Genomic DNA, 27,993 nt, shown 5'->3' with positions numbered 1-27,993 from the left:
ATTAATCAGAAATCCATCCCTAATTAACCTCCAGTAGCTCAGAGAGAGAGAGAGAGAGAGAGAGAGAGAGAGAGAGAGAGAGAGAGAGAGAGAGAGAGAGAGAGAGAGAGAGAGAGAGTCATGCCCCGGCTTCCTCGCCCGTCTCTCGCGACGTTTCTTCTCTTCGGTGTGTTTTCGCTCCGCACGTGCCCCTCCGCCAGCGCCGACAGGTAAGAGCTGCGTAAAGGTGTGTGTGTGTGTGTGTGTGTGTGTGCGTGTGTGTGTGACGATCGCCTGTGTAAACCACAGTTTCAGGACAGTTTCAGTAGCTAGTTATTTTACACTTCTATTTAATTCCTTATTTAGGCTCAGTCTCGCTCCCCCGTGTTGCGCGAGGTGCTGACCTGCTTTGATGTGTCCCAAATGAGCCTAAAACAGAGCCTGGGAAACCTCAGCTCTTATGCTGGGAGATGCTGGAGGCTCCCCTGCCTCCTGCTGTGTGCTCAGGTCCGTTTTTTAGTAGCTCATTTTTATTTATTGTAAATGTCATTGAACAGAAACCCCTTCATTTCAGTGTAATTGTATTCTCCCCATTGAAGTAGCTCCTCACCAGCTTTCTGTCTGAGGGTGGTAGCCAGCTAGTGGTGTCTGAGGGCTGGCTCCGCTGTGCTAATCTCCTGCCTAAGTCATGGGAACAGGCTCTCAGTTCTGCTTGAGTAAACGAGCAGATACACTTTGACGTTGGAAGCTTAAACCTCTGAAAGTTATTGACCCTAAATGTCGTATGTGTGGCTTTTCACCATGATTTTAACCCCCTGTTAACCTCCCTCCTCTTTCATCTGCTGCCATTCCTGTTCATCTGCATCCCTCTCTCTCTCTGACAGGTTTGTGGGACAGTGTTAATTAAATTAATAAAATTATTATAATAAATTAAATTATTAAGCTGAAACCAAAGCCATTCAGAGTGGTTTAGTGCTGAAAGCTCCCTCACAGAAAGTTTTTACACCAAATGACTATAATAATAATATTATACCTTAATATTATATTATATTATATATTATAAGAGAAGCATCTCCAGAATGTAACTACCACTGCTTTACCATCTTCAACATTACCTATAGCATTCAGAAGACCTATAGGTTTATTATGCTTATTATATAGAAATACACTTCCATGTCCAAATCTTTATGGACACCCCTTCTAATTAATGCATTCAGTTATAATATATATATATATATATATATATATATATATATATATATATATATATATATCAAGATATTATTTATTGCAGGATATTATTTCATGTTTTTTCAAGGTTTCTTGTCAAAGATGACTGTAGTTATGACTTTATTTTTGTCAAAATTTTCTGAGTATAATTATCTCAATATAATTATCTCCAGTTATCTTGACATATTTGTTTTTTTTACATTATCTCAGGATAATTTTCTTTTAATATTTTTTCTATGATAATTATCTCAAGGTATTTATCGCAGAATAATTTCACAAGACTTTTATCTCAAGTTGTTCTCAGGATAATTATCTCAAGATATATCTGCTTAAAACATCTTGGTCTTTACACCAAATGACTATGAATAATATTATACCTTTAAGAGAAGCATCTCCAGAATGTAGCTACCACTGCTTTACCATCTTCAACATTACCTATAACATTCAGAAGACCTATAGGTTTATTATGCTTATAATATAGAAATACACTTCCATGTCCAAATCTTTATGGACACCCCTTCTAATAAATGCATTCAGCTACTTTAAGGTGTACTCTGTGCTGACACAGATGTGCAATTGCACACATACACACAGCTTGTCTAGTCCCTGTAGAGAAGTATTCCCTGCAGTGTATGACTGGAGCAGATAAACATGACCCTATTGCCACTGGCCTCCTAGTGCCAGGCATGGGCTTGAGGTGTATAAGGCCCCCAGCATCGAGCTGTGGAGCAGTAGGCGTAGACAGTGTTCTCTGGAATGATGGTTGGAGCTCCATCCAGTACGTTTGGGATGGGTTGAAGAGTTGGGGATGAGGTGCGGTGGTGTTCATCCAACATTCTGACCTCACTAAAGCTCTTGCTGCAGGGTAAACCCCTGATTGGGTAAGGATGTTCTGGTGTTGGTTTCTCCTCCACAGAATGGGAAGAGCAGACGTATGGACGTTTGAATTTAAGCACCTTTAACCACAGGTGCAGGGCCTCTTCTGTGGAAGGTGGTGGATACAGCGCCTGGTAAATGTACTCACCCCCCATTGGCTTTCTTACTATTTAGTGGTAAAGCCACCTTTTGCAGCAATTACAGCTGCAAGTCTCTTAGGGTATGTGTCTATAAGTCTGGCATATCTATTGACTGGGATTTTTGCCCATTCTTCAAGGCAAAACTGCTCCAGCTCCTCAAGGTTGGATGGGTTCTGTTAGTGGACAGCAGTCTTTAGGTCATACCACAGATTCTCAGTTGGATTGAGGTCTGGTATTGACTAGGCCATTCCATTTTTGTCTGATCTGGCCAAAGTACCTTCTTCCACATGTTTGTGGAGTGTCCCACAATGGCTTTTTTAATTTAAGCAATGGCTTTTTCTGGCCACACTTCAATAAAGCCCAGCTCTGTGGAGTATACAGCTTAAAGTGGTCTCTAATCTCCATTGTGGAGCTTTCCAGCTTCTTCAGGGTTTTTAATGGTGTTTGTGCAATGTTCTCCACAACTCAGTCCCTGATCTCCAAGGGAAGCACTGTATAAGTTAGATGGTGCACAGTATGGTTTTCAGTATTCCTTAGACTCAACGCACCTGATCCAGCTTGTCAACTGATTGCAGTGCGCATCAGTTGCAGAATCAATTGTGAAGAATCACAATGTAGACCAATCTTACTACACTTAATATTTGGGTGGAAATGTGTAATAAGGCCCCTATCAAGGAATGCTGAAGTTTCCTCGCTTTATTAAAGTAATGTTAGAAGCAGCAATTAAATATTCTAACACTTTCAAAACACACCACTCACATACCCGTATAGAAACTAGGCTGTGCGTTTACAAATCTCTGTCTATTCGATGTACCTGTACAGTATTTAATCATAGCCGCACTGTTATTACACAATGATACACTACCTCACGTATTCTGTTGCTTTAATACATCAGTTCAGAAAATCAATAAGGTAAGAAAGAAAGAAATTGAGCAATGAAAAAAGCATTGTTAGCATTAATTTAAGCTCCTTATAGATCTAGAATTAAACTCATTGTGCCACAGACAGTTATTTTGTTTTGTATTGTGTTACTGTGTGTTCTTGTTTTAATCCTTATAGTTGCATTTCAGGGCATTTACTTTACGTCTTGGATCATTATAAGATCTATAGCGACAGCGTTCAGCGGGGTGATATAGAGTTTGTGAAAAAAAAGGGCTGTGGTGGCCAAATAACAGTACACTTCTCTAAAGGAGAGGCCAGAAGTAACTGTTGTATAAAGCTTTATTAAAAATATGAGCAAACAATCAGGCAGTGACTGTTTGCATTACGAAAGTGAATCTGTGTGTGAATTCTTTGTTTGATGCAGTTTAGATCTTTCACAGTGCAGCACATCATTAGATTTGTGCTCTTTGACCTCTTCAGTAATTAGTCCTGCTCTGACCATTTCAGTTCTCTCAACAGCGGCTAACCTCTGCTGCCCAAACTCAGGCCAACTCAGGATCAGTGTGTAGTATCTATGGAAATTATGCAGCTAGCGAAGACCAAATGGTGAGGATAAAGAATATTATATACACTGATAAAATATATTTTTTCTGTTCTGTACAGAGAAGAGTGTCCAGACAGTAAGATTATAACTGTGGAGTACCCGTGTGTCAGAGCTGGAGGCCAGACCGGCACATGTCTCAGGTAAGACCCCTTATGCTTTGTCTTAGTGCTGCGCGATATATCCTGAAATCAGTATCACAATTAATAAACATTTTACCTCAATTACTATTAATAAGCGATTATATAAGCTAAATAAAAGGTGCTTCCATGATAACAGAATTAAAATATATATATAATAACAGAATTTAGAAAAATCTACATGGGCAAGATTATGTCGATTAGAGGTTCTGAATGTCGGTTTCGGTTAATTATTATCCCTAGCCCTTCTTTGCCTCTAATTACCGCCTGGTTTGAAAGATATTATGGACTTGTATTAGGCTGTTTATTGTCAGAAGTTATATAACTGTAGAGTTATATAGACAACATATATAAACATATAGACTGTCCCTAATTGGGAAATGTTATAATAAAAATTATAATGTTAAAGGTAACATGTTCTGTATAATTATAACAGTAACAGCAGTCTTAAAGGGTCAATTTTCTGCATTATATATATATACCACTTTGAGCCACCCCGAAAGGACACACTCTACACTTGCATTTCTGAACAAGCTGAAAGATACAGTTCTGAGTCTAATCCAAAAGCTTAGTTGTTTTATGGAGATTTGGAGCAGCATTATTGAGAATTGGTATTCCCTGCTCTCTGGCTCCCCTTACAGTCTGGGAAGTGGAATTCACCCTTTGAGCCACCACTAAAAGACACGCTTTTTTGGACGTGCTGCGAGTTACAGCCCCGGCATCTGAAGTGAAGGAAGCATGTGGGCTGACAAGGTTGAGTAATAGCAGAGGATATTACACAAATATGATTCTTAGGAGTGTCTTTACAGTGACATAGTGCAGTTAGTAGCATGCTGAGCCTGGAATAGCCATGATAGAGATGCTATTCTCCTTTTTGCAAGTAAGTGAAGCAGTGGCCTGACTTTGAAGCTGCCACTTTAAGACAACAAAGCTACATAATGTTGCTTTAAAGGCTTTAGAGAAAGTGTAAAAAAGAAAATGCGCTTTATCCTTATTGTTCTTTATCTAAGCTCCTGCACCACTCCTCTAATCATATCCTCTCTTAAGAGTACAAGGTCTCGTGTGTGAAGTGTGCTCTGAAGTCTGCTGGAACACACTCAGCCTTTGATTCCTCTAACCTCTATCTGGCGTGCCCAGCCCGTTTTGTGTCAGAGCCCATTCGAAGGTCATTCCCAGAGCAAGAGCAAAAGCAGAGCAGCTCTTACTTCAGCAGCGCTATCAGACCTCCATCTCTCAGTCCAAGCGCTACATTAAACGAGAGCTTGGAGACGGACGGAGGGAAGCATCTGCTTACTGTCCAGCTTAACTCCACAACACTGTTCACGTCTCATTCAACGCGGCTGGATTCAGTGGAAGAGGGACTGTGGCGGGAAGTATTCCCTGACTTGTGGTCTTTTTTCCCCCTTTCTTTCTCCGTTTCGCAAACAGTAGACGTCCGTGCCTTTCCTTTAAGCCTCTTGATTCTGATTCCAATTACTATTGCATGAGAAGCAGCGTGACCAGAACGTCTATAAGTACCCGACAGGGTTCGTAGCCTCAAACCCTCCAAGCCCAGTTCAAAGCTTTCAAAGCTTCGTGTCTGAGGACAGAAATAATGTGATTTTATATTAAAGAGCCCATTCGTGAGTAATCAAACCAATAAAAAAAAAAAACTAAATACTACATTGGAGTTCCGACGTTGAAGGTCCAACAGCATGTTCCAACAGTAATAATTAATTAATAATTTATGTTTACAGGGTCTTAATTGGACTTAATTAGGGACATTTTGGACTTAATTAGGGACATTTTCTCTGTTTTTACATATCTTCTTAAATTTGCACTTGCATATTAGATAATATCCATGTATTATGTCAAAAGGTTCAGAACAGTCATGGCTCTCTATATAATGAGACACAAAGTGACCTAGAGCACCATGTGAAGAGATGATGCCTAAACCTGAAAAATCTTTAGGTTAATCTTTAATCTTTTATCATATCTCTTGTAAAAACATACCTTAACCTTATGTGGACGAAATCTGAAAATCTGAAATCTAGTGCTGTCTGCGTGTAGATGTTGTAGCCTAATGACTTATTTTGTTCACTGTATAGGGAGTATGAAGGTATTTGAGATTCAGCCAGAAACATGCATGCGTTGTGACATCAGCGTTTTTCCCCATCCATGCGACAACACTGAAAACAGAGATTTCAAAGATCTCCACCTTTTGAGACGTTTTTGAAAAATCTTGAAAAAAGTTAAAAAGTTCAAAAATATTTTGAAAAAAGTTTTTTGTGATGGGAGGCCAAAACACAGACAGAAACCTCTGTTTGAAAAAATACCTGGATATTTGTGGACGGGGCCTAATAACTGCAGTATGAGTGGGTGAGGATAAACTGTGAAGGTTGAATGGGCGGGGATGTGTAAATGAGTTTGTTCTTGTGAACAGTAAATTCAAACCCATCTGTTTTTACAGCTTACTTTCCGTATGTGGACTGTATAGACTTGGGCTGTAAATGCTGTGAGGATCTGATTGCACGCAGCCACAAGAGCTGGCTAGTTATGGCACTTTAGCTTATCCTTAAGGTACTGGGTGGAGATTCATCACTTGGGAAATGGAGAAAAATGTTGGAAAAAAGAAATAAATACAATGAAGTAAAAATATTACATTTGTATATTGTCTCATGTGTTATTGTATATTTGCTCTTTAAGCGAGCCAGAAGGGTCTCAGGCATTGTTTGATTCATTCTGTGCATTTAGTCTGAGGTAGAGGCAAGTAAAGCCAAGCCAAACACATACACACTACGTACGTGTCTTTACTCTGTGTGTCTGTGAGTTCAGCTGGGGTTTTGTATTGATATATGCAGAGAGAGAGCGAGAGAGAGAGAGAGAGAGAGAGAGAGAGAGAGAGAGAGAGAGACTGATGAATGATAATCAGAAAGACTGTTTGACTTCATGGATGCCTTTAACCTCTTAAACTATAAGAGTCTGTGTGTGTCCCCACATAGTTCCCCACTCTTGTACCTACAGAACTTACACATTAGTTTCATAGTAGTTACTATTTCTGCAACAATATAAATAATTGTTAATAACATCAATAATAAAACATCATTGTCAGCAACTTGCTTCCCATGTACATAATGTGGCCAAAAGGTGGAAAATACAGACCTACACTGTATGTCCAAATATTTGTGGACACCCCTTCTAATGAATGCATTCAGCTGCTTTAAGTTGCACCCATTGCTGATACAGATAAGTCAATGCACATACTCAGCTTGTCTAGTCACTGTAGAGAAGTACTGCCAATAGAATAGGACTCTCTGTAGCAGATAAACATGAACCTATTGGCACCATACCTAATGCCAGACGTGAGCTATAGTGGAGCAGTGGAGCTGTGATTTCTGGGATGATGGTTGGTGCTCCATCCAGCACTTTTGGGATGAGTTGGAGAGTTGAGGATGAGACGGAGGTCCACTAAAGCTCAAATCCCCTGAACAGAAAAGCTAAGTCACGTAAATCATCAGTTTCTCCAACAGCAGAATATAATGCAGATTTGTAACACAGCAGGGAGGCAAAGAGAGAGAGAGAGAAGGAGAGAGTGAACAGAGGGAAGCGGTAACGACCCGTCTCTGTGTTACATTAAGTTATTAAAGCACTGCAGATTGCATGGTCTGTTCACTTTAATCAGGCCTCCCCAGACCCTCGTAAAGCCGTGAGTGCATTTAAATCCATAAAGCAGAGCAGTGGAGTAAAGTAGGAGTCCTGCTCATGATTAATGGCAGCCTTGTCTTGAAGGATCTGAATCAGAGGCTTAATGAGTCATTCAGTCTAATTCTGTCAGGTGTGTAATTCACTAATACACATGTTCATAATGACACAAACATTCACAGAAAAACAGAGACTCATGAGACGCATGACCCAGAGACTTAGACTCAGACTCTCACCCACACCCCAGAGACTCGACTTAAGTCTCGCATCCCAGCAACTCAAGACTTGATGAGGAATCACTGCCCAGAGACTAAACTCAGCCTCTCACCCCAAAGACTCGACTCTGACTAATTCTCTGGACATTTGCCTTGAACTTGCAACCTTTGAGACTCGACTTGGACTAGCACCCAGAGACTAATCTCAGACTCGCACCCGAAGACTCCGCTCTCAAGACTCGCACCCCAAAGAGTCAAATCGGATTCGCACCTTAGAGGCTGAATTCCGACTAATACTCCAGACATTTGACTTGAACTTGCACCCTCGAGACTCGACTTGGACTAGCACCCAGAGACTAATCTCAGCCTCACACCCAAAGACTTAACTCAGACTTGCACCCCAAAGACTCAACTCAGACTCACACCTCCAAGACTCAACTCAGACATGAACCTTCCTGACTGAGTTTTCCTGATTTATATGGCAAATGAAAAATTGTCCATTACGCACTAAACAACTACGGGTCATACACTACACAACTTCAGCCTGAACTGAATACTCTTTGAAACTTCTGTGGTTGATGTTGTGGGTGGGAAGACAAAGTTAGCATGATCTGTAGAGACTGCAGAGGGAGTTAGAGGTGAATACAGCACATACTAAAGGAATATGCTACGAGCTAGATGTTGGCTTCTTATACGAATTTCAGTTCCACCTTAAACAGTGCTTCAGTATTGGACATGTACTAGCAGCACAGCAAATAGACACTGCCTAAAAACTAAACTTTTCTATTATTAATGGGACCTCTTTAGATTTTCTGACCAGTATACACTAGTAGATTACAATAAAAAAATCAAATGCTTGATATACTTTGACTGGTCTGAAACACGATCAAGAGGCCATAAATCAGAGTCTGCACCCTTTACTCACTACCTGGTTCTCTCTCCAACTGTTGACTCCTACTGAGGAAAAATCTGCAGACTAGAGCCAACCACCACAAACTCAGCCAGACTGAGATTTGGGGCTAAAATCAGGGTACAAATCGCCTAGCGTAACTGTGGTTTCAGACTCGCACACCCTAAAGACTCATCTTGGATTTGAGGGAAGCTACTTGGAAGCTAAGTGAACATATCTGGTCTGCGCAAAACCCCTGCACATGTTTGGCCTTAGATGCAAACAATAATTTATCCTTGTTCGTTATATAGCCCTTCACAAGTAACCACAGATCCGCTGTTGGGGCATTGGACCACTCTTAACGTAGCAGTGACTCTGACATGTGTAAACCACAGAAACCCTTGTTCCTAATAAGGCCTTTCTTTATGCCGTACAATAGTCGTTCGTTACAGTGGAAATACTCAAGGTAATGGAAGTGTCCACAGATTTCGGCCCGAACGATTCACCACATAGCGTTCAATGGACGGGTTGTGCATGTAATTGACAGAAAATGCTTACAATTTATAGCACTTGTCTGTTTGTGTTGATCGTTGTCAGATCAGATGTGGTTCTATGTATGTGTGCAAGAGAGAAAGAGAGAGCGAGAGAGCAAAAGAGGACATGCAGAAGAAGCAAAGTTTTGTGGCAAGTGGTATTTCCCAACCTTTCTTTCTGGAGGGGTTTTGGGGCATATAGCAAACTCTTCAGAGCCTCTGCTGTTTTCATTTCTCTCATGACTCACGTCTGTGTATTGTTGTGCATAGATTTATCATCCATCTCTTTTTCGACACATTGGGTCTGAGGTTAGAAGAGGGGTGGTGGCCGGGGTGTGAACTCATGTGAACTGGGTTTAACATTAAGCTTACTCCTTACTTTGTTTTCCTGGTTGCCCTAACAATGTCCTGTTCTCTATACAGTAAACTGTTTTGGGAGCCTGCCATTGTGTAGTGGTGGTCAGAGCCAAAATGTAAAACTCCAATCTCACAATGCACTTCTATAGGTAGCGTGGAAATGATCTACCCTAGCAGACCAAAGAATACCAAAGAATAATGTGCTGTGTCATGTGGTCTGACGATTCACACACTTGCCAATTTGTGCGTTTATGGAAAAACATCACTAGAGTAGCAAAGTGTGTTCTGTATAAAATCCCAAATGTGGGGAATGGTTTACATGTAAAGATTGGTGGCAGACAGTGGTTAATTTACTGTTGTGTTTGTACTCAGATCTCACTGCTCTGATTGGATAAAACATTAATTTTTCTTTTACTCAGAGTCAATGCATATGATGTTATATTATATACGCCAATCAACCTTTACATCAGCGCCACTGACGGGTGAAGTAAAAACATTGATTATCTTCATCTACAGTGGCATCTATCAAGGGGTGGAATCTCCATATTAGGCCGCAAGTGAACAATCAGTTCTTGAAGGTTATGTGTTGTTAAAAGCAGGAAAATTGTCAAGCATTAGAATCTAATCCATTACACGTTCAGAACATCTTCAGAACATCAGGCAGGTCTTGAAGGTTTTTCTAAGTATGCAGTGGTCGGTACCTAGCAAAAGAGGTTCAAGAAATGACAACTGGTGAACAGGTGACAGGGTCATAGGCACCTAGGCACGATCCATGGAGGTCATTTCATATCTTTTGTGGTGGCACAAGGGAAACCTACTTAATATGAGACAGACTGGTTGTCAGGTTTTTGCCAATAGACGGGCATAACAGACAATAGACAGGTGAGGGGGCATGTTCTCGGCTTTACCTGCTAACTGCTCTTCAGAAATATGTGGGTTTTCAAGTTTGTATCTAAAATACTTCTTTAAATCACTATTTCTTGGCTCTGTCCATGTTCAGGGATTCATAAAGCTGTGTGTGTGACGTGTGTGTGTGACAGTTTAAACAAAAAAACAAAAAATAAACAAAAAGCTCTTTCTTTTATTAGCTGTTTGTTTTTCTTGTGGTTTTACTGAATTAGCTTTGCTACTCAATTCTGCTATGGCCTCTCTCTCTCTCTCTCTCTCTCTCTCTCTCTTCCTCCACACTCATGCTTGAAAAACATTGATATGCTTTGTCATGTGGTAATATGTGTGTGTACCCTATGAACATGAGTTTTCTCTAAATCTTTCTCCCCCCACCACCATACTGCATCATGTTTGATCCACATGAAGTGGAGCTGGCTGTTCCTGGTGTGTGTAAGACCAGTAGCTGCTGCTGTAAAGAGCTCCAGGAGCTCCGACAGGAAATAAGAAGCAGGAGGAATCTGCCAGCTGTCAGAGTTCAGCCTTTTATGTGGGTTTACAGGGTGTCTCACATTGTAAGGTGACTGGAATCCTGTGATTGCTGTTGAAACACTTCTTGAGGTGAGGAAGAAAGGTGTTAAGTTGGAGGGGGGGGGGGTTGGGGGCACTCAGTCCCCTAACTGCACCGCAGACTTTATTAAGGCTTTATTTATGAACTCCTCAGTATTTTTCACCTCTTCACTCGGTAATATGCATGGACAATGTGTTGAAACTATAATATCAGGGTACTTAAAGACACAATACATGTCTTGAAATTGAAGTTTTTTCTGAGCTTTAATAAGTCACTCATTTATCAGATGTTTTTGGCATCAACAAGAAGTTTCTAAAATAATTCTGGTTGAATTTTTAGCCGCTCTTCTTGGCAGAATTGGTAGCGTTATGTTAAATTTGTTGGTTCCCTCTCACAGACCTGACTTTTAAGCACAGTCCATGATGAGTCTATGTAAACCTCTGACCCCTACTGTATGTACAGATATTCACAGTCTAAGAAGACAAATTATTACATATGATATTTTACCATGTGATGCAGCACTACAGTCAGATCTCCCATCGGTATCAAGAATTTAATGCTTCCGTTCCATAAACCATGGTAAAATACAATGAAAAGCTGGTTATTTCTGCTCCGTTTCTGTTCAGGTATAAATGATAAAATAGCAAGTTTTAGCTGGGAGTCTTTTCAAGCTTTTCACACACTGGCTTTTAGGAATTTTGTGTGTGAATCAGTCAATTTCTCAAATTAAAAGAAATTTGTGTAGCATTGTGTACCAAAAGATAAATCTCCATAGAGCCAGCCAAATGCTCCCTCAAAGCTGGGGGACAAAATCTTGGGAGGATCCCAGGGGATCACAAGGGGAGACACATTCTCCTCTGGTCAGAACTACTTATGAATTTGATACAGTCACCATATCATCACATAAGCTTGACTGTTATGCTCAGGTGTACTGATGTAGTCAATGGTAGTTATGTAAGAATAATAGAAGTTTGAAACAATTGGGGTTTGGAGGCAGGATGCTGGTTCTATTTATTAGACTTTTAAGAGAGTCTAAAATAGAATTTGCAGATCTGAGAAGAGTAGCTATTTCCATAATGGAGGAACACAGAAGAAACAAAAAAAAAACCCCAAAATATTAAACTACCGAAACACAGAGAATAAAGCTAGAAAAAACACAAAAAATGCTAAGTAGCAGGAAACCAACCTACACCATGACCATCAACATCAACAATGCCAGACCAGTTACAGAGCAAACACAGAGGTATACAAGCACAAGACACAATCAGGAATGCCTGGGGAGGATAATGGGAGGGTAGGGCTACAAAATAGACACAGGTGGGAACATTAATGACTAGGCAGGGCTTGGGCGGAGAAAAGGGAGGAGAAACAAATAAAGTCATGTGCTAAAGAGCCAAAACAGACTGTCAGAAAGAAAACCACGATAACAGAGCAGAAGGGCACAAACAGGGCCAAAGTGTGACAAAAGTAATTATAATGGTCAGTGGCGGTAATAATAACAATAATGATATTAATAATAATAACAATAAGATGTAGAAGAAGAATAGCAGCAGTTGGAGACCATGTAAACTTCAATGTTGCCTGTAATGAATGATAGCCGGTACATAGCTATTTAGTCCAATAGTTATTGGATCCAATATCCAATAGTTAACCAAAAGCTAGCAAGTTTACAGCTTACAATTTCCAGAACTGCACAGTATGTGGAAAATGATTCACAAAAAAATTAGACATGATGTTGATACAAAAACATTGGAGTCTGGAGGTAAGACATAAATAATTAGCTAGTGGGCTATACACAAAAAATAAGGCTATGACCTGCTAACGTATATTTTAAACGAACATTTCTGTTCAGTTAAAGACCGTTATATTTCTCATTGTTTTACTGTTGTCATAATTCAGTTTTTTCGCTTCATTCTTTGAACCAGTTTGGCAGTCCAGCTATAATTCACTACAGATGACAGTGTATAATTTAACGTATGTTTATACAACACACTTGTAGCGAGTACAAGATCTTTACATAGTCTGGACCTGTTTCACTCTTTCATTCTCTCCTGCGTCACTCGTACTATTAGATCAGTAACTGAGGTGGAAGAGGGGGTTGTTTGAATCAGCTGAATGAGCCACAGTGTTGAAACGAACACCAGATGTGTTTCTGAGAGTGTGTGAGTGTGTATGTGTTGGATGGTCTGTTGATTTGCATTTGTGCTGACAGAAGAAGATCTGTTTCTTTACAAAGGTACACTGTCAATCAAAAAAGAATGGGTCAAACTGTGTTTGTTGTATTACACTGATGTACATTACAAAATGAGATCCATTGGGAAATGGACAGTAGCTCCTCTACCTTATTTAAATGCATCATGGATTAAAACCTTATTTTTAAACCAAGTGACAAATTCTAAAAGTGACACAACATACAAAAAAACATTAATCTTGAACACTTTGGACTGGAACCATAAACTTTGTGAAAAGGTAACACTGAAGTTTGGATACAACAGTTGGCAACAATAGTAGCAGTTTTATTGCGCATACAGTGCACAGATTTCAGTCGGGTGGGCTACAGCAGTAAAAGACCCTGTCAAGTTTCACTTTTGTCAGCTAAGAACAGAAAGCTGAAGATGCGCTGGGCACAGGCTCGCCAAGACTGGACAGTTAAAGACTGGAAAAATGTAGACTGGTCTGATTAATATTGATTTCTGTTAAAGCACACAGATGATAGGGTTAGAATTTGGTGCCAACAGCATGACTCCATGGACCCAACCAGCCTTGGAGGTGGTGTAATGGTTTGGGGAATATTGTCTTGGCACATTTTGGGCTTGTTAATATCAGCACATACCAGAGCTTGTTTGAGGACTGTTGCTGACCATGCGTATCCCTTCATGACCACAGTTTGCCCATCTTCTAACAGTTGTTTCTGGCATCATAATAGACCATTATAAATGGTCATAAAGCCAAAGTTGTCTCAGGCTGGTTTGATGAGCATGACAATGGGTTCAGTGTTCTTCAGTGGTCTGATCTAAATCCAGTAGAACATCTTAGTGATGGTAGAATCTGAGATTCAGAGCATAAAAGTACTTGTATGGCAGGGTCATGTGAACATGGACCAGAATCTCAAGCTGTATATGTTATGTGTGTGTATATCCTCAGTTTGTCATATGTAATGAAGTGGTATTGACCACAGAGAAGTGTCAATTATCTTTATCTTTAATGACCATGGAATTGCATACAGGTGCATCTCTCTTGTGAGATGATAATTGCTTTAAGCAGCTGTCTGATAATTTGGCCATTTTGTCACCTAAATTTCCACAAACTGGCTCCATTCTGAGTGCTTAAAGGAAGCTTGTGAATTCCGTTGAGGTGCAGTTGTTGTTTTTTCCAATTTTTTTACATTTAGTTTTATAATTCTCTCCAGATGGGATGTCCCAACATGTACAGCTAACATTATTTCTGTTCCAGCATTTGGGAGATTTATGGTTTGTCTCCACAACTGTTATACTAAAACTTAAAACCATGCTGGTTGCTATAACAAAAAGCAGCTTTGCAGGGAAAATATTATGATATTATATATGTTATATATTATGTATATTATGTACCATGGATTTATCACCACGAGTAGAAGTGCTATTGATAATTAACTGGGTATAGGAATATTGTTTTATACCTAGGGGTGGGCTTTTTCATAATACACTATATTTATCATGGTACACGTGATCTCAAACTAAATGCATCAGTAGGTCGCTAGATTCTTAAAAACACTATTCAAACACTACTTCAGATACTCAGTACTGTAAATTGCATTCTAAACATGCAGCATGTCGTCCAATTAAACCAGACTAATTACACTACTGGTAATGAAACATACAGTTTCATTATTTCACAGTTGATATCCTCAATATATGCTTAGAAGAGCATATTGTGCATCACAATAACAAAATTTATCACAATATGAGAAAGTATCATCATGTTGCCCACCCCTAATTATACCAGGTACACCTGTGTGAAACTTAGTAAAGGTTGCCTACAGGAAAAGAATAAAATACAAGAAAAATGTGTATTGGCCTGTTAAAGCTAGAGGGCACTGCGATAAAAACCGTCACATGAAGTTAAAGGAGCTGTTAGGCACAGATGTATCTATCAGCAGCCTCAGCTTCTGGGCCTTCTTTCTTATCAGCATCTGCCTCATCTGTTTCAACCAGACTTGAAAAAGCTGTTAATTTATCTTCATCATGTATATGGCCTTGGAAAAGCTGTGTGTTTGTAAATGGCAGTGTGTGTGTGTGTGTGTGTGTGTGTGTGTATGTCACTGATCTGTCACTAGGGATCTCAAACATTTCCTCTGTGGTGATCTGTCATTAGTTTGGACTTTCTCCCTCTCCCTCTCTCTCTCTCTCTCTCCCCATAGAGAGTACTTCTTTAACTGCACTCATACGGATCCATTCACTCTCTCACTCTCTCTGGTTTTGGTGGGATGTTGCCTTTCTTTGAACTCGATCTCACAATCTCTTCATCCAGATCTCTCTCCATCCATCCTGTGTGTGTGTGTTGATAGGGGTCACATTCCAGGAGCCGCAGGATCAACAGGGTCATAGTCTCTGCTTACAAGCGTGGCACATCTATCAGGATTACAGCTAATGAGATTTATACTGAGTCCTAGACAGAAGTCACTTTATCCATTGATGGCCATATCTGAAATTTTACTTTGGTCCATATGTTCTCTGAGCTCAGCATTTGAGCCTTTTATCATTTATTATCAACCTTTAGCACTTATTTATCACCTTTATTTGGTCACATGGTTTTTAGTTAGACCTTTAGTTAAGCTGTCTCCCTGTTTGAGGACAAGCTTGACAAGTTGGGAAAGCTTGACGTGTTAAAAAGTGGGACTCTTACACTATTTGTCCAAATGTTTGTGGACACCCCTACTAATTAATGCATTTAGCAACTTAAAGTTGCACCCATTGCTGATGCAGATATGCAAATGCGGAAGAGGTGGGTTTTCGGCCTGCGCTTGAAGACAGCGAGCGACTCTGCTGTTCAGTGCAGGACAGAAAAAAAGCTCTCATCAGTGCTCTTGGTGTAGATCTGCTTTTGACCATTGCCATCAAGTACGGAGGGGCTGGTCCAGTCTTGGCTTTGCAGGCCAGCATCAGGGTTTTTACTCTGATGCGAGCAGCAGCTACAGGAAGCCAGTGAAGAGGAGTGAGGCTGAACTTAGAAACGTTGAAGACGACCTGTGCTGCTGCATTCTGGATAAGTTGCAGGGGCCTGATGGCGCGCAAAGAGAGACCAGCCAGAAGAGAGTTGCAGTAGTCGAGCACCTGGGTGGCCTTTCTAAAGAGGAAGGGTCGAATTCTCTGAATGTTATACAGGAGAAATCTGAATGACCAAGTTAGATTCGCAACACGACTTATGAGAACGATAACTGACCATTCATGACTACACCAAGGCTTCGAGCTTCTGTAGATGGAGTTCTCAAAAGAGATGGTTCAATGTGGTGATTTAGCTGCAGTGATTTTGAAATATTATAATCAGTGCGTATATAAAAACTACTGTAAACAGCAATAGATGGGGTCCAAGCACCAATCTGACATTCAGGTATTTTTTAAGTAATTAAGTTAATGATTATCAAATGATTGCATCCTTGGCCCAGAATCATTAAAAAGGGTTGTAATCTAATGTGCTATTGTAGGTCATGAATTCTTCAACTCATGGAGTCATGATTTGAACCAGGAACCTTTGGCTTTTTCAGTGTAAGTGTTGGGTAAGGCTGAGGCCAGTCACTCTCAGTCAGATCTGAAATTTTACAGAATCCAGACGTCAATGCAGGACTCATAACGGCTGTGTTCAGATTTTTCCATGACTTCTGTGTTGCTGACTCAGAGATGTTTGTAGCTGGGACGTTTTAAAGGTTGCTTATGATTTCAAAATGGAACGCCTGACTGGAAATAACCTATTCCACGCAATTCGTATTGCAAAATGCAATTCTTACACAGTGAGCGTAATTCCCTATAGACCCTTGTGCAACCTTTTAGCAGACAGACCATAAAAAAGTGAGACCCTGAATAATCACAAACTGAATGCATAATCGATTATTCATTCTTGACGACTCACCCTTGAATTCACCTTCAGTGATTATGTTCACTGAGCCAATTCAGGATATTCTGTGGAAGGATGGTTTCGCTCTTTAATATAAAGGTGCTACACAGGGTTCTTTGAGCAATGCCATAGAAGAACCATTTTTATAAAAGGATGTGGGTATGAAGATCCTTCAAATTGGTAAAGAACATTTACATTGACTTCTTTCAAGCTTTAAAGGGTTCTTTACACATGTGTCTCTTAAACAAAATTGTGGTTCTTCTATGCCATCTCTCTCAGAACCCTTTTATAAGTGATAAACTATAATTGCTTTGTTCTAATTGAAGACATAATGTTGAGCTCAAGCAGGAGAGGTTGAGGATTGGGTTGGATAACACAGATGGATGAATGAATGGACTGACAGATGGTTGGTTGGATGGATGGATGGATTGACGTGCTGGCTGGCTGGATGGATGGAAGCAGTGCTGGTTGTGTTTTGGAAGTGTTTCAGAGGGGCTCCTGCTGTGAAGGCCTCTCTCTCTGGGCCGCAGATCCTCTTTCTCATGGGTCCCCTGGGGCCGACCCCTGGAAGTGTACTGACAGAACAAATAAACACACACAGCTTCACACTTTCACACACATTTTACACACACACACAAGCTTTACACACACCCACTAAAATGCTTTCACTTCTTGCAGCTGCTACAGTCACTGTTTGTAATTGTATCTCACACTGTAACACTGATTACAGACCAGCACTGTCTGTCTGTACTTTTACACACACACACACACACACACACACACACATGCACTAGGGGTGATTGAGTGGTGTCTCGAAAGCATGCGTAAGCGCTCCCTCTCTATACACACTTTCTTTGGATGCTCTCAGATGCCTAGTTTTGATGAGAGGACAACGACTCCTACTCTCTCTTTCCTGTGTCTCTCACACAGTCACCCTCCTGTTGCTGTGTTTCAGGGTCAATGGCCTGCCGCTGTGAAAGCTGAAAGATGCACTTTTCTGTCTCTGTCCCCCCATCTCTCAATCTCTATTTTGGCATGTCAACATCTCTCTCGGCCATTACCCCCTTCCTCTGCTTCCGTCTTGGTCAACATAACAACCACAAGGGTCGACCTCCTTCACCAGGGGAGCCCTAAACTCCGGACAGGGGTTAGATCAGGTCTCTTCAGCTTCAGTCCTGTAGGATAGTCCCCATAGGGCTGTCCAGAATAGTCATTTAAACTTGATTACTTGATCATTTACATAATCAGTAGTGACCGTGTTACCCTGAAATATATCCTCATCCATCCATGGTTTAAAACCTGTAGCTGCTCTAGAAATGAATGCAATAGAAATGCTCTGAATTACTTGGAATAAACTTTTACTTTACATTGACTTCCATTCAAAGTTAAGCACTTCTTCACAATTTTGGAGATGTTATGTTTTTCTATGGACAGGAATGATATAAGAAAAAATAGATTGTGAATTGGTTTAGATATTTTAGAAAAAATTCACTTTATTTCAGACCATTGCTGTTCTATATGCTCACCTCTTTTTTTATATAATTAATGCATGAAAGGCTAAGAGAAGCTGAATTCCGAAATGTTTAGATACTTTGGGACATCGTGAACTTACACAATGGTGCAACACAGACAATAAAACCAGTGGACTAGAATTTGATTTAATTTTCCATTTAAAAACTGGACCAAACATTTATTTTGGCCTATAATGTGTTTGCAATTCAATTATTATGAATGACTTATAATTCCAAAAATAATAACATTTAGTAAATATTTAAAAAAAAAACGTCCCAGTACCCACAGAGGTGCACACCAGTGTTTGTGTTCCAGGCTGGCTGAATTCACGAAGGTCGATTCTCTCTTTTGCATGGTCTGGCAACCCAAGTCAGGGTCCTGGTCATTTTCAGTTTGTGTTTATATGGAGTCTCTCATGGGTTATGACAGCCTGACCGTACATGGAGAACCTAACCTTTGTTTGTCCTCACATATACACACACACACACACAGCCATGTACTGGTACGTCCGTAAAAAAATGGAGGGGGGGGGGGGGGGGGGTTGTGGGGGTTGGTTGGTAATTATGAATATTGTTTCACATTCCAGCTGTTAATGACCAAATAAATCAACCCTGCATTCACAGAAAACAATAACAGGGCAATCTCCCTCTCTCTTTCTCTCTCTCTCTCTTTTCTCTCTCTCTAAGTGTAGGTAGTCCTCATAAGTATGTAAACTGATAGGGGCTTTCTGGACTATGTAACATACTGACTGCTGCGTATGGGTGGGTGTGCATGTGAATCTGTGTGGTTCCTATAAGTAGGGCCATTGCAAATTAACTGGATTTACCTTTTGAGACGAGCGTATTAGTGAGGCTCATCCCGACACTGGAGGTTCTTGTTAACAGGGCAAAGGGCACAGTGTAAGTGACCCCCTGCCCTGGGGCTTTGTCCTTAGGCTCACTTCTCCCATATCTCCTGCTCGCCTGATCTAGAGATTGTAAGCTTCCCTTGAACCAGGAACCTACTGGGAAAAAGGGCCTTTGTTAAATTATTTATATTATAAGTTACACCATTAATTACTGAAGCAGTTAAGCTGTGACCCTGTTTGAGGACGAGCTTGAGAAGTTGGAAAAAGCATGGCCTGTCTTACAAGTAGGACTCTTACACTGTGTGTCCGAATGTTTGTGGACATCCCTTCTAATAAATGCGTTCAGCTTCCTTACTTTGCACTTAACAGAGAGAGAACTACTGCCAACAGAATAGGACTCTCTGGAGAAGATAAACGTGAAAATATTGGCATCATGCCTAATGCCAGGTGTGGGCTAGAGGGATATAAAGCCCCCAGCATTGAGCTGTGGAGCAGTGGAACTGTGGTGCTCAATTCAATACTTTTGGGATTAGTTGGGGAGGTAATTATCCAATACCCTTACCTCACCAACGCTCCTGTGGCTAAATGCAATCAAATCCACATAGCAATGCTCCAAAATCTAGTAGAAAGTTCTTCCAACAAAAGCAGAATAAACTCTTGATTTGAGAAGAAACAATGAATGAGTAGGTGTCCCAATACTTTTGTCCATGTAGTGTATCTTTTATACCTGCCTGTTAGCGGACCGTCAGAGAAGGAATAGCAGTAAGACGATCAAAAAGGAGAGCCACGCATCTGTTCTTTATTTGTCCTCCTGCCATAAGGAAGTAGTGCAGGCAGAGACTGAGTGCAGAATGGACAGGAGGGCTGCTGTCCAAACTGCTGGAAAACCCAAACAAACAGCCGAGATTACATACACAGACACGTACACGCATTCACATACACGAACACCCCCGCACCGGCTCCGTCTCTCCATGTGAATAATATTACATCAAAGCTGTGGAGATTACAGCCAGATGAATCTGCACTTTCACATATGGACTACAGAGAGACGGACAGACAGAAGGAGCAGTGATTTAGTGTTGTGTAGCAGGGAAGCTGGAAAAGAATGAAAGAAGGTGCTCATCCTCGAGGAAACGCTGCTAGAGGAAGCACGCTTCATTCCCACAGACAGGATAGGGCCTGTGTTCTACCTCATGTCTTTATATAAAGCTCTTACACTCTGTGCCACCGAATGCATATACTGCATACTGTCGCTGTCCAATGAAAAACATGTATCTCCAAAATTTTAGTTAAAGTTCATGTAAAATAAGAGTTTATTCCAAGTCATTTAGAGAATTTCTATTGGTCCATTCACCAAGAATTATTGACACAGTATACAGCAGCAGCTACAGGGTTCAAACCATAGAGAAAACTAAAAATGGACAAAAATTGAGACACATGGTTTTCATGGGACATTAACAATATACAGTATACTATACATACCAGCTGTACTTTACAATGTGTCAAAAGCTCATAATGAATGGACCACTGACTTTCACTGAAAGTTAAGGAACTTTTTGCCTTCTCTTATAAAGTTACGGTTTTGTCCCAACAGTGGTGATATGCTTAGTCTCAATATACAGTCATGTGAAAGAATTAGGACACCTCCTTTGTGCTTTTTATTTTGAGAGATGGAGGTAATATTACTAACCAAAAAAAACTGAAGAAATATCTTTTAAAAGTCATTTTAAGAATGTAATTAATAATTGAATTGATAATATAAGTGTAATTATTAATACAAATGTATTAAAAAGTTGTAAGGACAGAACACCCCCATATTTATTACTACATAAAAAGCATAAAATTATGTGTTGAGATGTTTTTGAGATCTTTAGAAGGTTATCCTAATTTTGTTCACATGAATGGATATTCTATTATTAAAACAGTGTTTGAGTGAAAAAGCTAATTTACACACTGTCACACTTACCTCAGACTTTAGTGTCCGAATTGTGTTTCTTCAGCTTTGCTCTGGATCGACGAGACAGATGTTGCTAACCATAGAAGTCACCCAAATCTTATTTTAAAAAACACATTTTTCTCAACCCATGCAAAAGTCATCCAGGTCTATTAACACTGCACTCATTTTTCTAGTACAATTTAATGGTTAAGATGTAAAAATGTATGTAGTTTAGGGTCTGTTTACACCTAACATGTTTTGTATCTGGATTAGGATCTGATTGTACTTCTTGTACTTGTATCTCATTAAAATGTGTCCCCAGTGTGACCAGATAAGATCCCATTTTACTTTCCAGCATAAAAAACACACCAACATGCACATCATTTCCTTTTTACTACCTGTAAATAGCGGCTTCTCACTTAAACTGTCCTGCTCAGGGTGTTTAGAGGAACAGTGGGGGGGTTATCATGCGTATAGATGGTTCTCACATTTCCGTAACAGATCTATCAGAAAATGCAACAGCTTGTTTAAACCACAAGGGAACAAACTCTGCAGTACCGCTGTCATCTAGTGGTGCATAACACACAGCAATGGAACTAGAGGGAGAGAGAAGCCAAGATTCACAGTAATCATTACTTGTATTTACATTTTATTTATATGCTTTGTGAAGTATTTCCACTTGATGGAATCCGATCACAGAAAACACATTGTATTATAAATGTGATTTTAGTGATCTGATGGTAAACGCATGGTGCAAACAGGCTCATGGAGTGGTGTGGTATGAAATGCTCCATGCTGGAGAAACATACTGATTGAGATTTCTTTAGGTGGTGATGGAGACCCATGACTATAGTCACCATAACTATAATAAGGACTAACATTGCTGTGGACAGTCCTGACTCAGTAAGAGCACAGTGTTTCACACACTGAATGACTGTATTTACTGTGTTAATCATGCAGAAATGTGAAAACAAGATAAGGGTAATTTCACACCCTAATGTAGACTTGGGCAGGTTGAGAGAAGTGAATGGGTATGTACTGTATAAATGGAAAGGATTTGGGTGACTACTGACTTCCAGTGTTCGTTGACTACATGAGCCTTGTAGCTCCAGGTAACAAAACTAAAGAAGAAGAAGAAAAACTGGACATCAGACGTCTAAGATGCCTTGGCTGTTCACCTACGTCTGTAATGTAGTTTTTCATCAGGATGTTTTAGCTATACATAAAAAAACTATAATAATAATTGTTATACATGAAAAAAGATTATTACTGTTATTAAGAACATGGGCCAGAACATTTACACTGTACATCTTGACAAGTTTATGTCTTCTTATTATGTTTATGATGTGATATTTACAGATGTAGATTAGGTGTAATGTAATGCAATGTAGGAGGGATGATTTGTTTTAAAGAGAAGAACATTAGTAGGATTTTACAGCATCGTGCTTCAGGAAGAGCGGTTGTTGGTTTACATTGGCTCAAATAACCCAAAACATTCTTTGGCCTCAGTCTCAAAACACAGTTTCATAAAGTGTTTACATAGTGCACCTGTCCAAGACTTTTTTAGCCCAGCAAGCTACCAACCACTCCTCACCACTTTCTCTCTTTCATTTGCTCTATCGCTCTTGCTTTCTCTATTGCTCTCTCTCTTTATCTCTCTAACTGTCGATCTCTCTCTCTCCCTTTCGCAGGCGGAAATGCTGTAAGGGTTTCAGGTTCGTGATGGGACAGTGTATACCTGAAAGTAGGTAAAATCATGCACTTTTTCTATTCACTCTTGTTTTTTGATGTAACGCACCAACATTAGAAAACTAGCTCAAACACCTCAGACACAATCAGGTGTAAAATGAGTCACCCTTTGAGATGAAATTACCTTTGTACACTTTTAGGACCTATAAAAGTAAAAAACATTAAGTTTAGATAAGAGTTAAGATATGGACTTCATTATTAACATACTTTATTTCATTTACTGATTTGACATTTGAGAATTTGAGATTTTTCACCAAGTAGGTTGCAGTCAAATTGATTTTCATGTCCACCAGAGAGTGCTGTAGCTGTTTATACATTTGGTATGTCTAAGGCTCTGTCCACCTGTATTCGGATATTTTTAAGGTTTTTGTCTGCATTTTGGCCTCTGCCTACTTTAAAATGGTCACTGAAAATGGGGCTTCTCAGCTCTCCGAGGTAGAGATTTTTGAAAGCACTGTTTTTGGTGACGTCACAATGCATGCCCTCCTTACTCCCTATATAGTAAACTTCATACAGTCACACAGGTCATAAAGATACAGTGTCTACTGGCAAATATAGCCCTAAATTTCAGATTTCCTTACATGAATAAATGTAAAATCTGTTCTCCTACAGATATATCAATGCTCTGTTTAGATTCAGAATCCGTAATTTACTGACTTGCGTAGTGCACTACATAGGGAGTAGTGTGTAAATTGGGATTGAACCATGTTTTGATGTCTTTCATTATGAGGTACTTTCGCCCTATACAGGGCTAGCATGCTCATTCAAGCATTTTTGTCTCTGTGTGGACGGAAATATTTTCAAAAACGGAAAAATATCTGGATACGTGTTGTTACCTTGTGTTGCTCTGTTCTTGTGTGTGCAGGTGTAGACGTGTGTGCAGGTTCTCCTTGCGAACAGCAGTGCACGGATAACTTTGGTCGGGTGGTGTGTACCTGTTATCAAGGATACCGATTTGATCGGGAAAGACATCGACAGCATATCCACCCATACTGCCTAGGTAGGTTGGCGCATGCATGTCGTATTTCTGACACTGATGCTCACGCTAATCCTTAACCTGCTTCTAGGTATGTCTCACTGTAGATTTAAAGAGCCCATATTAATAGCTGCAAAAACACTCTCTCTCTCTCAGATGTGGATGAGTGTGAGGAGTCTAACGGGACGTTGTGCGAGCATACGTGCGAAAATACACCGGGCAGTTTCCGCTGCCGCTGCAGCACGGGTTACACACTGGCTTCAGACCAGCGATCCTGCATACCTGCACACAACAGTGAGTACAAATGTTCCCCTGTTTCATATGTTATAAATTATAAACTAAAAAATCTATTATCTTTGTGTTGTTAATTATGTGTGTGTGTGTGTGTGTATGTATGTATATAGTTTCTTTCTCTCACTCGGCAGGCTCTGCTGGGAAGTCTGATAACCAGATGAGTGCTGGCTCCTGCTCCCTCACCTGCCAGGACATCATGAAAATGAGGACCAGTCTACAGCAGCTCAAACTCCGCATAGGACACACACACTCACCTGGACAGGTAACACACACAAATATAAACACACACACACACACACACAGATTAATCAGAAAAGGTGATTTTAACACATTTAAATGTTCAGGTAACGCATCCACACGTACAGTGCTGTGCAAAGCTATGAGGTAGCCAAGAGTTGGTCTCTACTTTTCAGCAAGACTTTGTGCTAGATTTAGGAACATCATCGTGAGGATTTGATTGCATTCAGACACAAAAATAATAGTGAGGTCATATACTGATGTCAATGATTAGTTCTGATATTCCGGCTCATCCCTGGGCTATTGGATGGAGCTTCATCACCCTAGAGAACGCTGTTCCCCTGTTCACTGCTTTTTGGAAATACTGACCTTCTCCTGAGAGAGCACTGACGATGATAAGCTAACACACTCTCACGTTTAATCAAAGTGTATTGTTTGCTTATTTGCACTTATTCGAATGGTAACTTTTTAAATAAATAATCACTTTCGGTCAGATTAAAACCCTTGCATCTAATGTTTATTTAAAATGCCTGTAGAAAAATGTGACTGAAAGAGGTATATTTTCTGGGTGAATTTTGGTTTTGTATGTAGGTGCTGTCACCTGACTTAGCCAATAGCAGTGAAAAAACAGTTCCTGGTAGGGCGTTGAAGAATCCTGATAGCCACACCCCCTCTGGTCCTCCAGGAGCACCTGGATCCCCAGGCCTGCCAGGTACAGGAGATACACATGTTTTTTGTCCAGGTTGTCTCATAGCTCTATTAAGTGTACAATAACTGCTTAAACTAAAATATCACTGTACTCACTGTTACTTTTCAGTTTTAAAAAATCTTTTAAAATACTGTTTTGTGCTTTTAGGACATCCAGGGCCTCCAGGGCAGAAGGGGGAGCCAGGAACCCAGGGACAGCCAGGCCCTCAGGGACCCAGAGGTGATATGGGTCCAATGGGCCCTCAACCTGACCTGGAGCACATCAAACGGGGACGCAGGGGACCAGTGGTAAGCTCAATCGCTGTTAATTAATCTGATCTTCCTCAGTTTTTTACAGTTTTTACAGTGTTTGTAAGTGACTCATATCTGTCATTAGTGTGAACACACCTGTGCGGAAAGACCCTTATGCACCTTGTGTGTTATGCACCATGTTTAAAGCCACTGCTTATTCATTGTTTTTAGGTTCACACTGTCTTAAAATATTTACATATATGTCATCAGAGTCTCTTAATACTGATCTGATTTGGTTGGTAAAAAAAATACAGTCACACGGTTTAGATCAGATTAGCTGCTGATATAATCTGTTCAGTAAAATCCCTTTATTTTCAGGATCAGTTTCTATTATAGAGACATTCTGGACTGACTAATTTAGTTTAGTCAAGACTTTTCTTAAAATTACTGTTAGAGTGTTTAATATCTTGTAATTCAGTCTGACTGTCCTCCCTGACCAATCAGCTCCTTTACAACACTGCATTCAGGTCACTTTCTTTATGTATGTGTGTAAAGTTACACACTCTGGACTGATATCTATTATTGTTGGTCTACTGGTGTGTAGTAACTGGTTTATAGTTGGTGAATGTGCTGTGTGTGATTTGGGTTTCTATAATGTGTGTGTGTGTTAGCATTAGCGTTAGCCTCCACTCAGTTCTTAGTGCTGGATTAAAAACAGAGAAAGGTGAGCGGTTCTCCGGTGCTTGTTTGTGGAGTTTTATAAAGGTTCAGACATCATGGTCTGGGCAATGATGAGGCCATCAGGTCTGAACAGTGTGATTAAAAACAAAGAATCAGAGCTAGATTGGGATTAAAATAGCATTATATAGCATCCATTAAAATATGTTTGGATCTGCCCTGATTCATTGCATCAGATCGGGACATCCCTGTTTGTGCCACTTCATCACTATAATGTGAATGTAGCCTCACTGGACCACTGTAGCTGAATATCTTATTGCATTTAGTGTTGAGACAAGAGCAAAGAGAACTTTTAGCGCTCTGATGAGCTGGGGGAAAACACTGAACTGGTAGTTTTCTCAATTGCATGGTTAGCTCTTATAGTGTATTTGTACATATTTATGATGCAACTATATCTTCTATATCTATAACTTTATCATCTCAGTTGAGCTCCTGAGTTTTAACTCTCTCTTAACTGGATTTTTAAATTGTGTTCTTAGGGACCACCAGGGGCACCTGGAACGGATGGACTTAAGGTGTGTTTGTGTGTGGGAGAAATCATATTGTGCATATTTGCAAAATACTTTACCAATAAGTGTTTTAAGAAGTGTAACATACAACTAGAACTTATATATTGCTTCTGCCCAATGAAAAACATGTATCTCCACTTTTGTCCTGTACACTGTGCTCTGTACACTGTGACAATAATTCTGGATGCAATAGAAATGATCTAAATGACTTGAAATAAACTCTTATTTTACATTAACTTCCATTTAAAGTAAAGTCTTCATTTTGGAGCTACATTTTTTTCATTGGACAGTGATCTTATAATTTTTTCCTTAAATCACAATAATATATTTAATAGAATTTCTCAGTAAAAAGGTGAGAAATAATTCTGTTAAATTTGATTCACACAGTAAGAATTAATGCAAAGGTGTGATCTAATAAACACAATAAACACTATATGATAACATAATGTCTACACAAGCATTTTTGCATTCCCTTTATAAGTGAATAATAATGTGATGGTAGTTTTTTTTTTTTCACACAGGGAGACAGAGGTGCTCCTGGACCCCGGGGCCCACCTGTGAGTACAAGCATTTACTTTACTACTCACATATTTGAGGTTAAAATCTGATCAGGTTTAACTGCTTATTGTTTTCAGTTCCTGAACATTGAACACATTGCACCACCTAATGTAGCCACAGTGAAAGTGCTTTTAAAGGGACCGGCTTTTTTAATCTGCAGATTCTATACAGCTTATGTTGGCACATTTGGCAGGGCTAGGTTCTCTTCTAATGAAGTGTCCATCTCTGCTCCAGGGACCACCAGGCTCTTTCGACTTCCTCTTACTCATGATGGCCGACATCCGTCATGACATCATTGAGCTGCAAGAGCAAGTGTTTGGGAAGAGACGGGATATATATTTGGACACGACTCCAAATTCTGTGGGAGAGGCGGAGCTTGAAGACTGGGGTTCAGGGGAGTCACTACCTAATACGTGACATGCTGCTGACCTTGTGACCATCAAAAGTAAAGGGGGAGGACCCAAAAACGATCAAGGGCCCAAAACCTGAACCTTGCCTTGCTAAAATAACTTTGGACATGAAATCAAGCAGTCGCCTCTTCGTCACTGTAAAGAGACCTGGACAGACTGGAGAGGGTGCTGGAGAGGCCAGATAAAATAATAAAGCACAAGGAAAATACTGTTAAACTA

The 27,993-nt window shown here is 40.1% G+C and overlaps 2 protein-coding genes across 2 annotated transcripts in view; both read left to right on the top strand.

The window, feature by feature from the left end:
- The window catches only part of fam219b (family with sequence similarity 219 member B), a 179,995-nt gene extending 166,843 nt beyond the window's left edge, over positions 1 to 13,152 (top strand). Inside the window, exon 7 of the transcript XR_011980771.1 lies at positions 13,139 to 13,152. The gene's annotated coding sequence lies outside the window, so the exon portion shown is untranslated. The remainder of the gene's footprint in view (positions 1 to 13,138) is intronic.
- LOC140574676 (collagen and calcium-binding EGF domain-containing protein 1-like) lies at positions 99 to 27,993 on the top strand. The gene is made up of 11 exons (XM_072694562.1): positions 99 to 209; positions 3,771 to 3,851; positions 23,056 to 23,108; positions 23,979 to 24,113; positions 24,246 to 24,383; positions 24,494 to 24,645; positions 25,212 to 25,332; positions 25,477 to 25,616; positions 26,777 to 26,812; positions 27,328 to 27,363; positions 27,599 to 27,993. Exons 1-11 carry the CDS (start codon positions 121 to 123, stop codon positions 27,779 to 27,781), a joined length of 1,164 nt encoding a protein of 387 aa, XP_072550663.1. The 5' UTR covers positions 99 to 120; the 3' UTR covers positions 27,782 to 27,993.

This window comes from Salminus brasiliensis, chromosome 13, assembly GCF_030463535.1.
Source record: "Salminus brasiliensis chromosome 13, fSalBra1.hap2, whole genome shotgun sequence".
NCBI lineage: Eukaryota > Metazoa > Chordata > Actinopteri > Characiformes > Bryconidae > Salminus > Salminus brasiliensis.
This window is presented reverse-complemented; position numbering and strand designations above follow the sequence as displayed.

Coding starts and splice junctions, on each gene's coding strand:
- LOC140574676 (XM_072694562.1), top strand. CDS start 121: ATGCCCCGGCTTCCTCGCCCGTCTCTCGCGACGTTTCTTCTCTTCGGT. Junction 24,384..24,493: donor CTGCATACCTGCACACAACA/GTGAGTACAAAT, acceptor GTATGTATATAG/TTTCTTTCTCTCACTCGGCA. Junction 27,364..27,598: donor CTGGACCCCGGGGCCCACCT/GTGAGTACAAGC, acceptor TCTCTGCTCCAG/GGACCACCAGGCTCTTTCGA.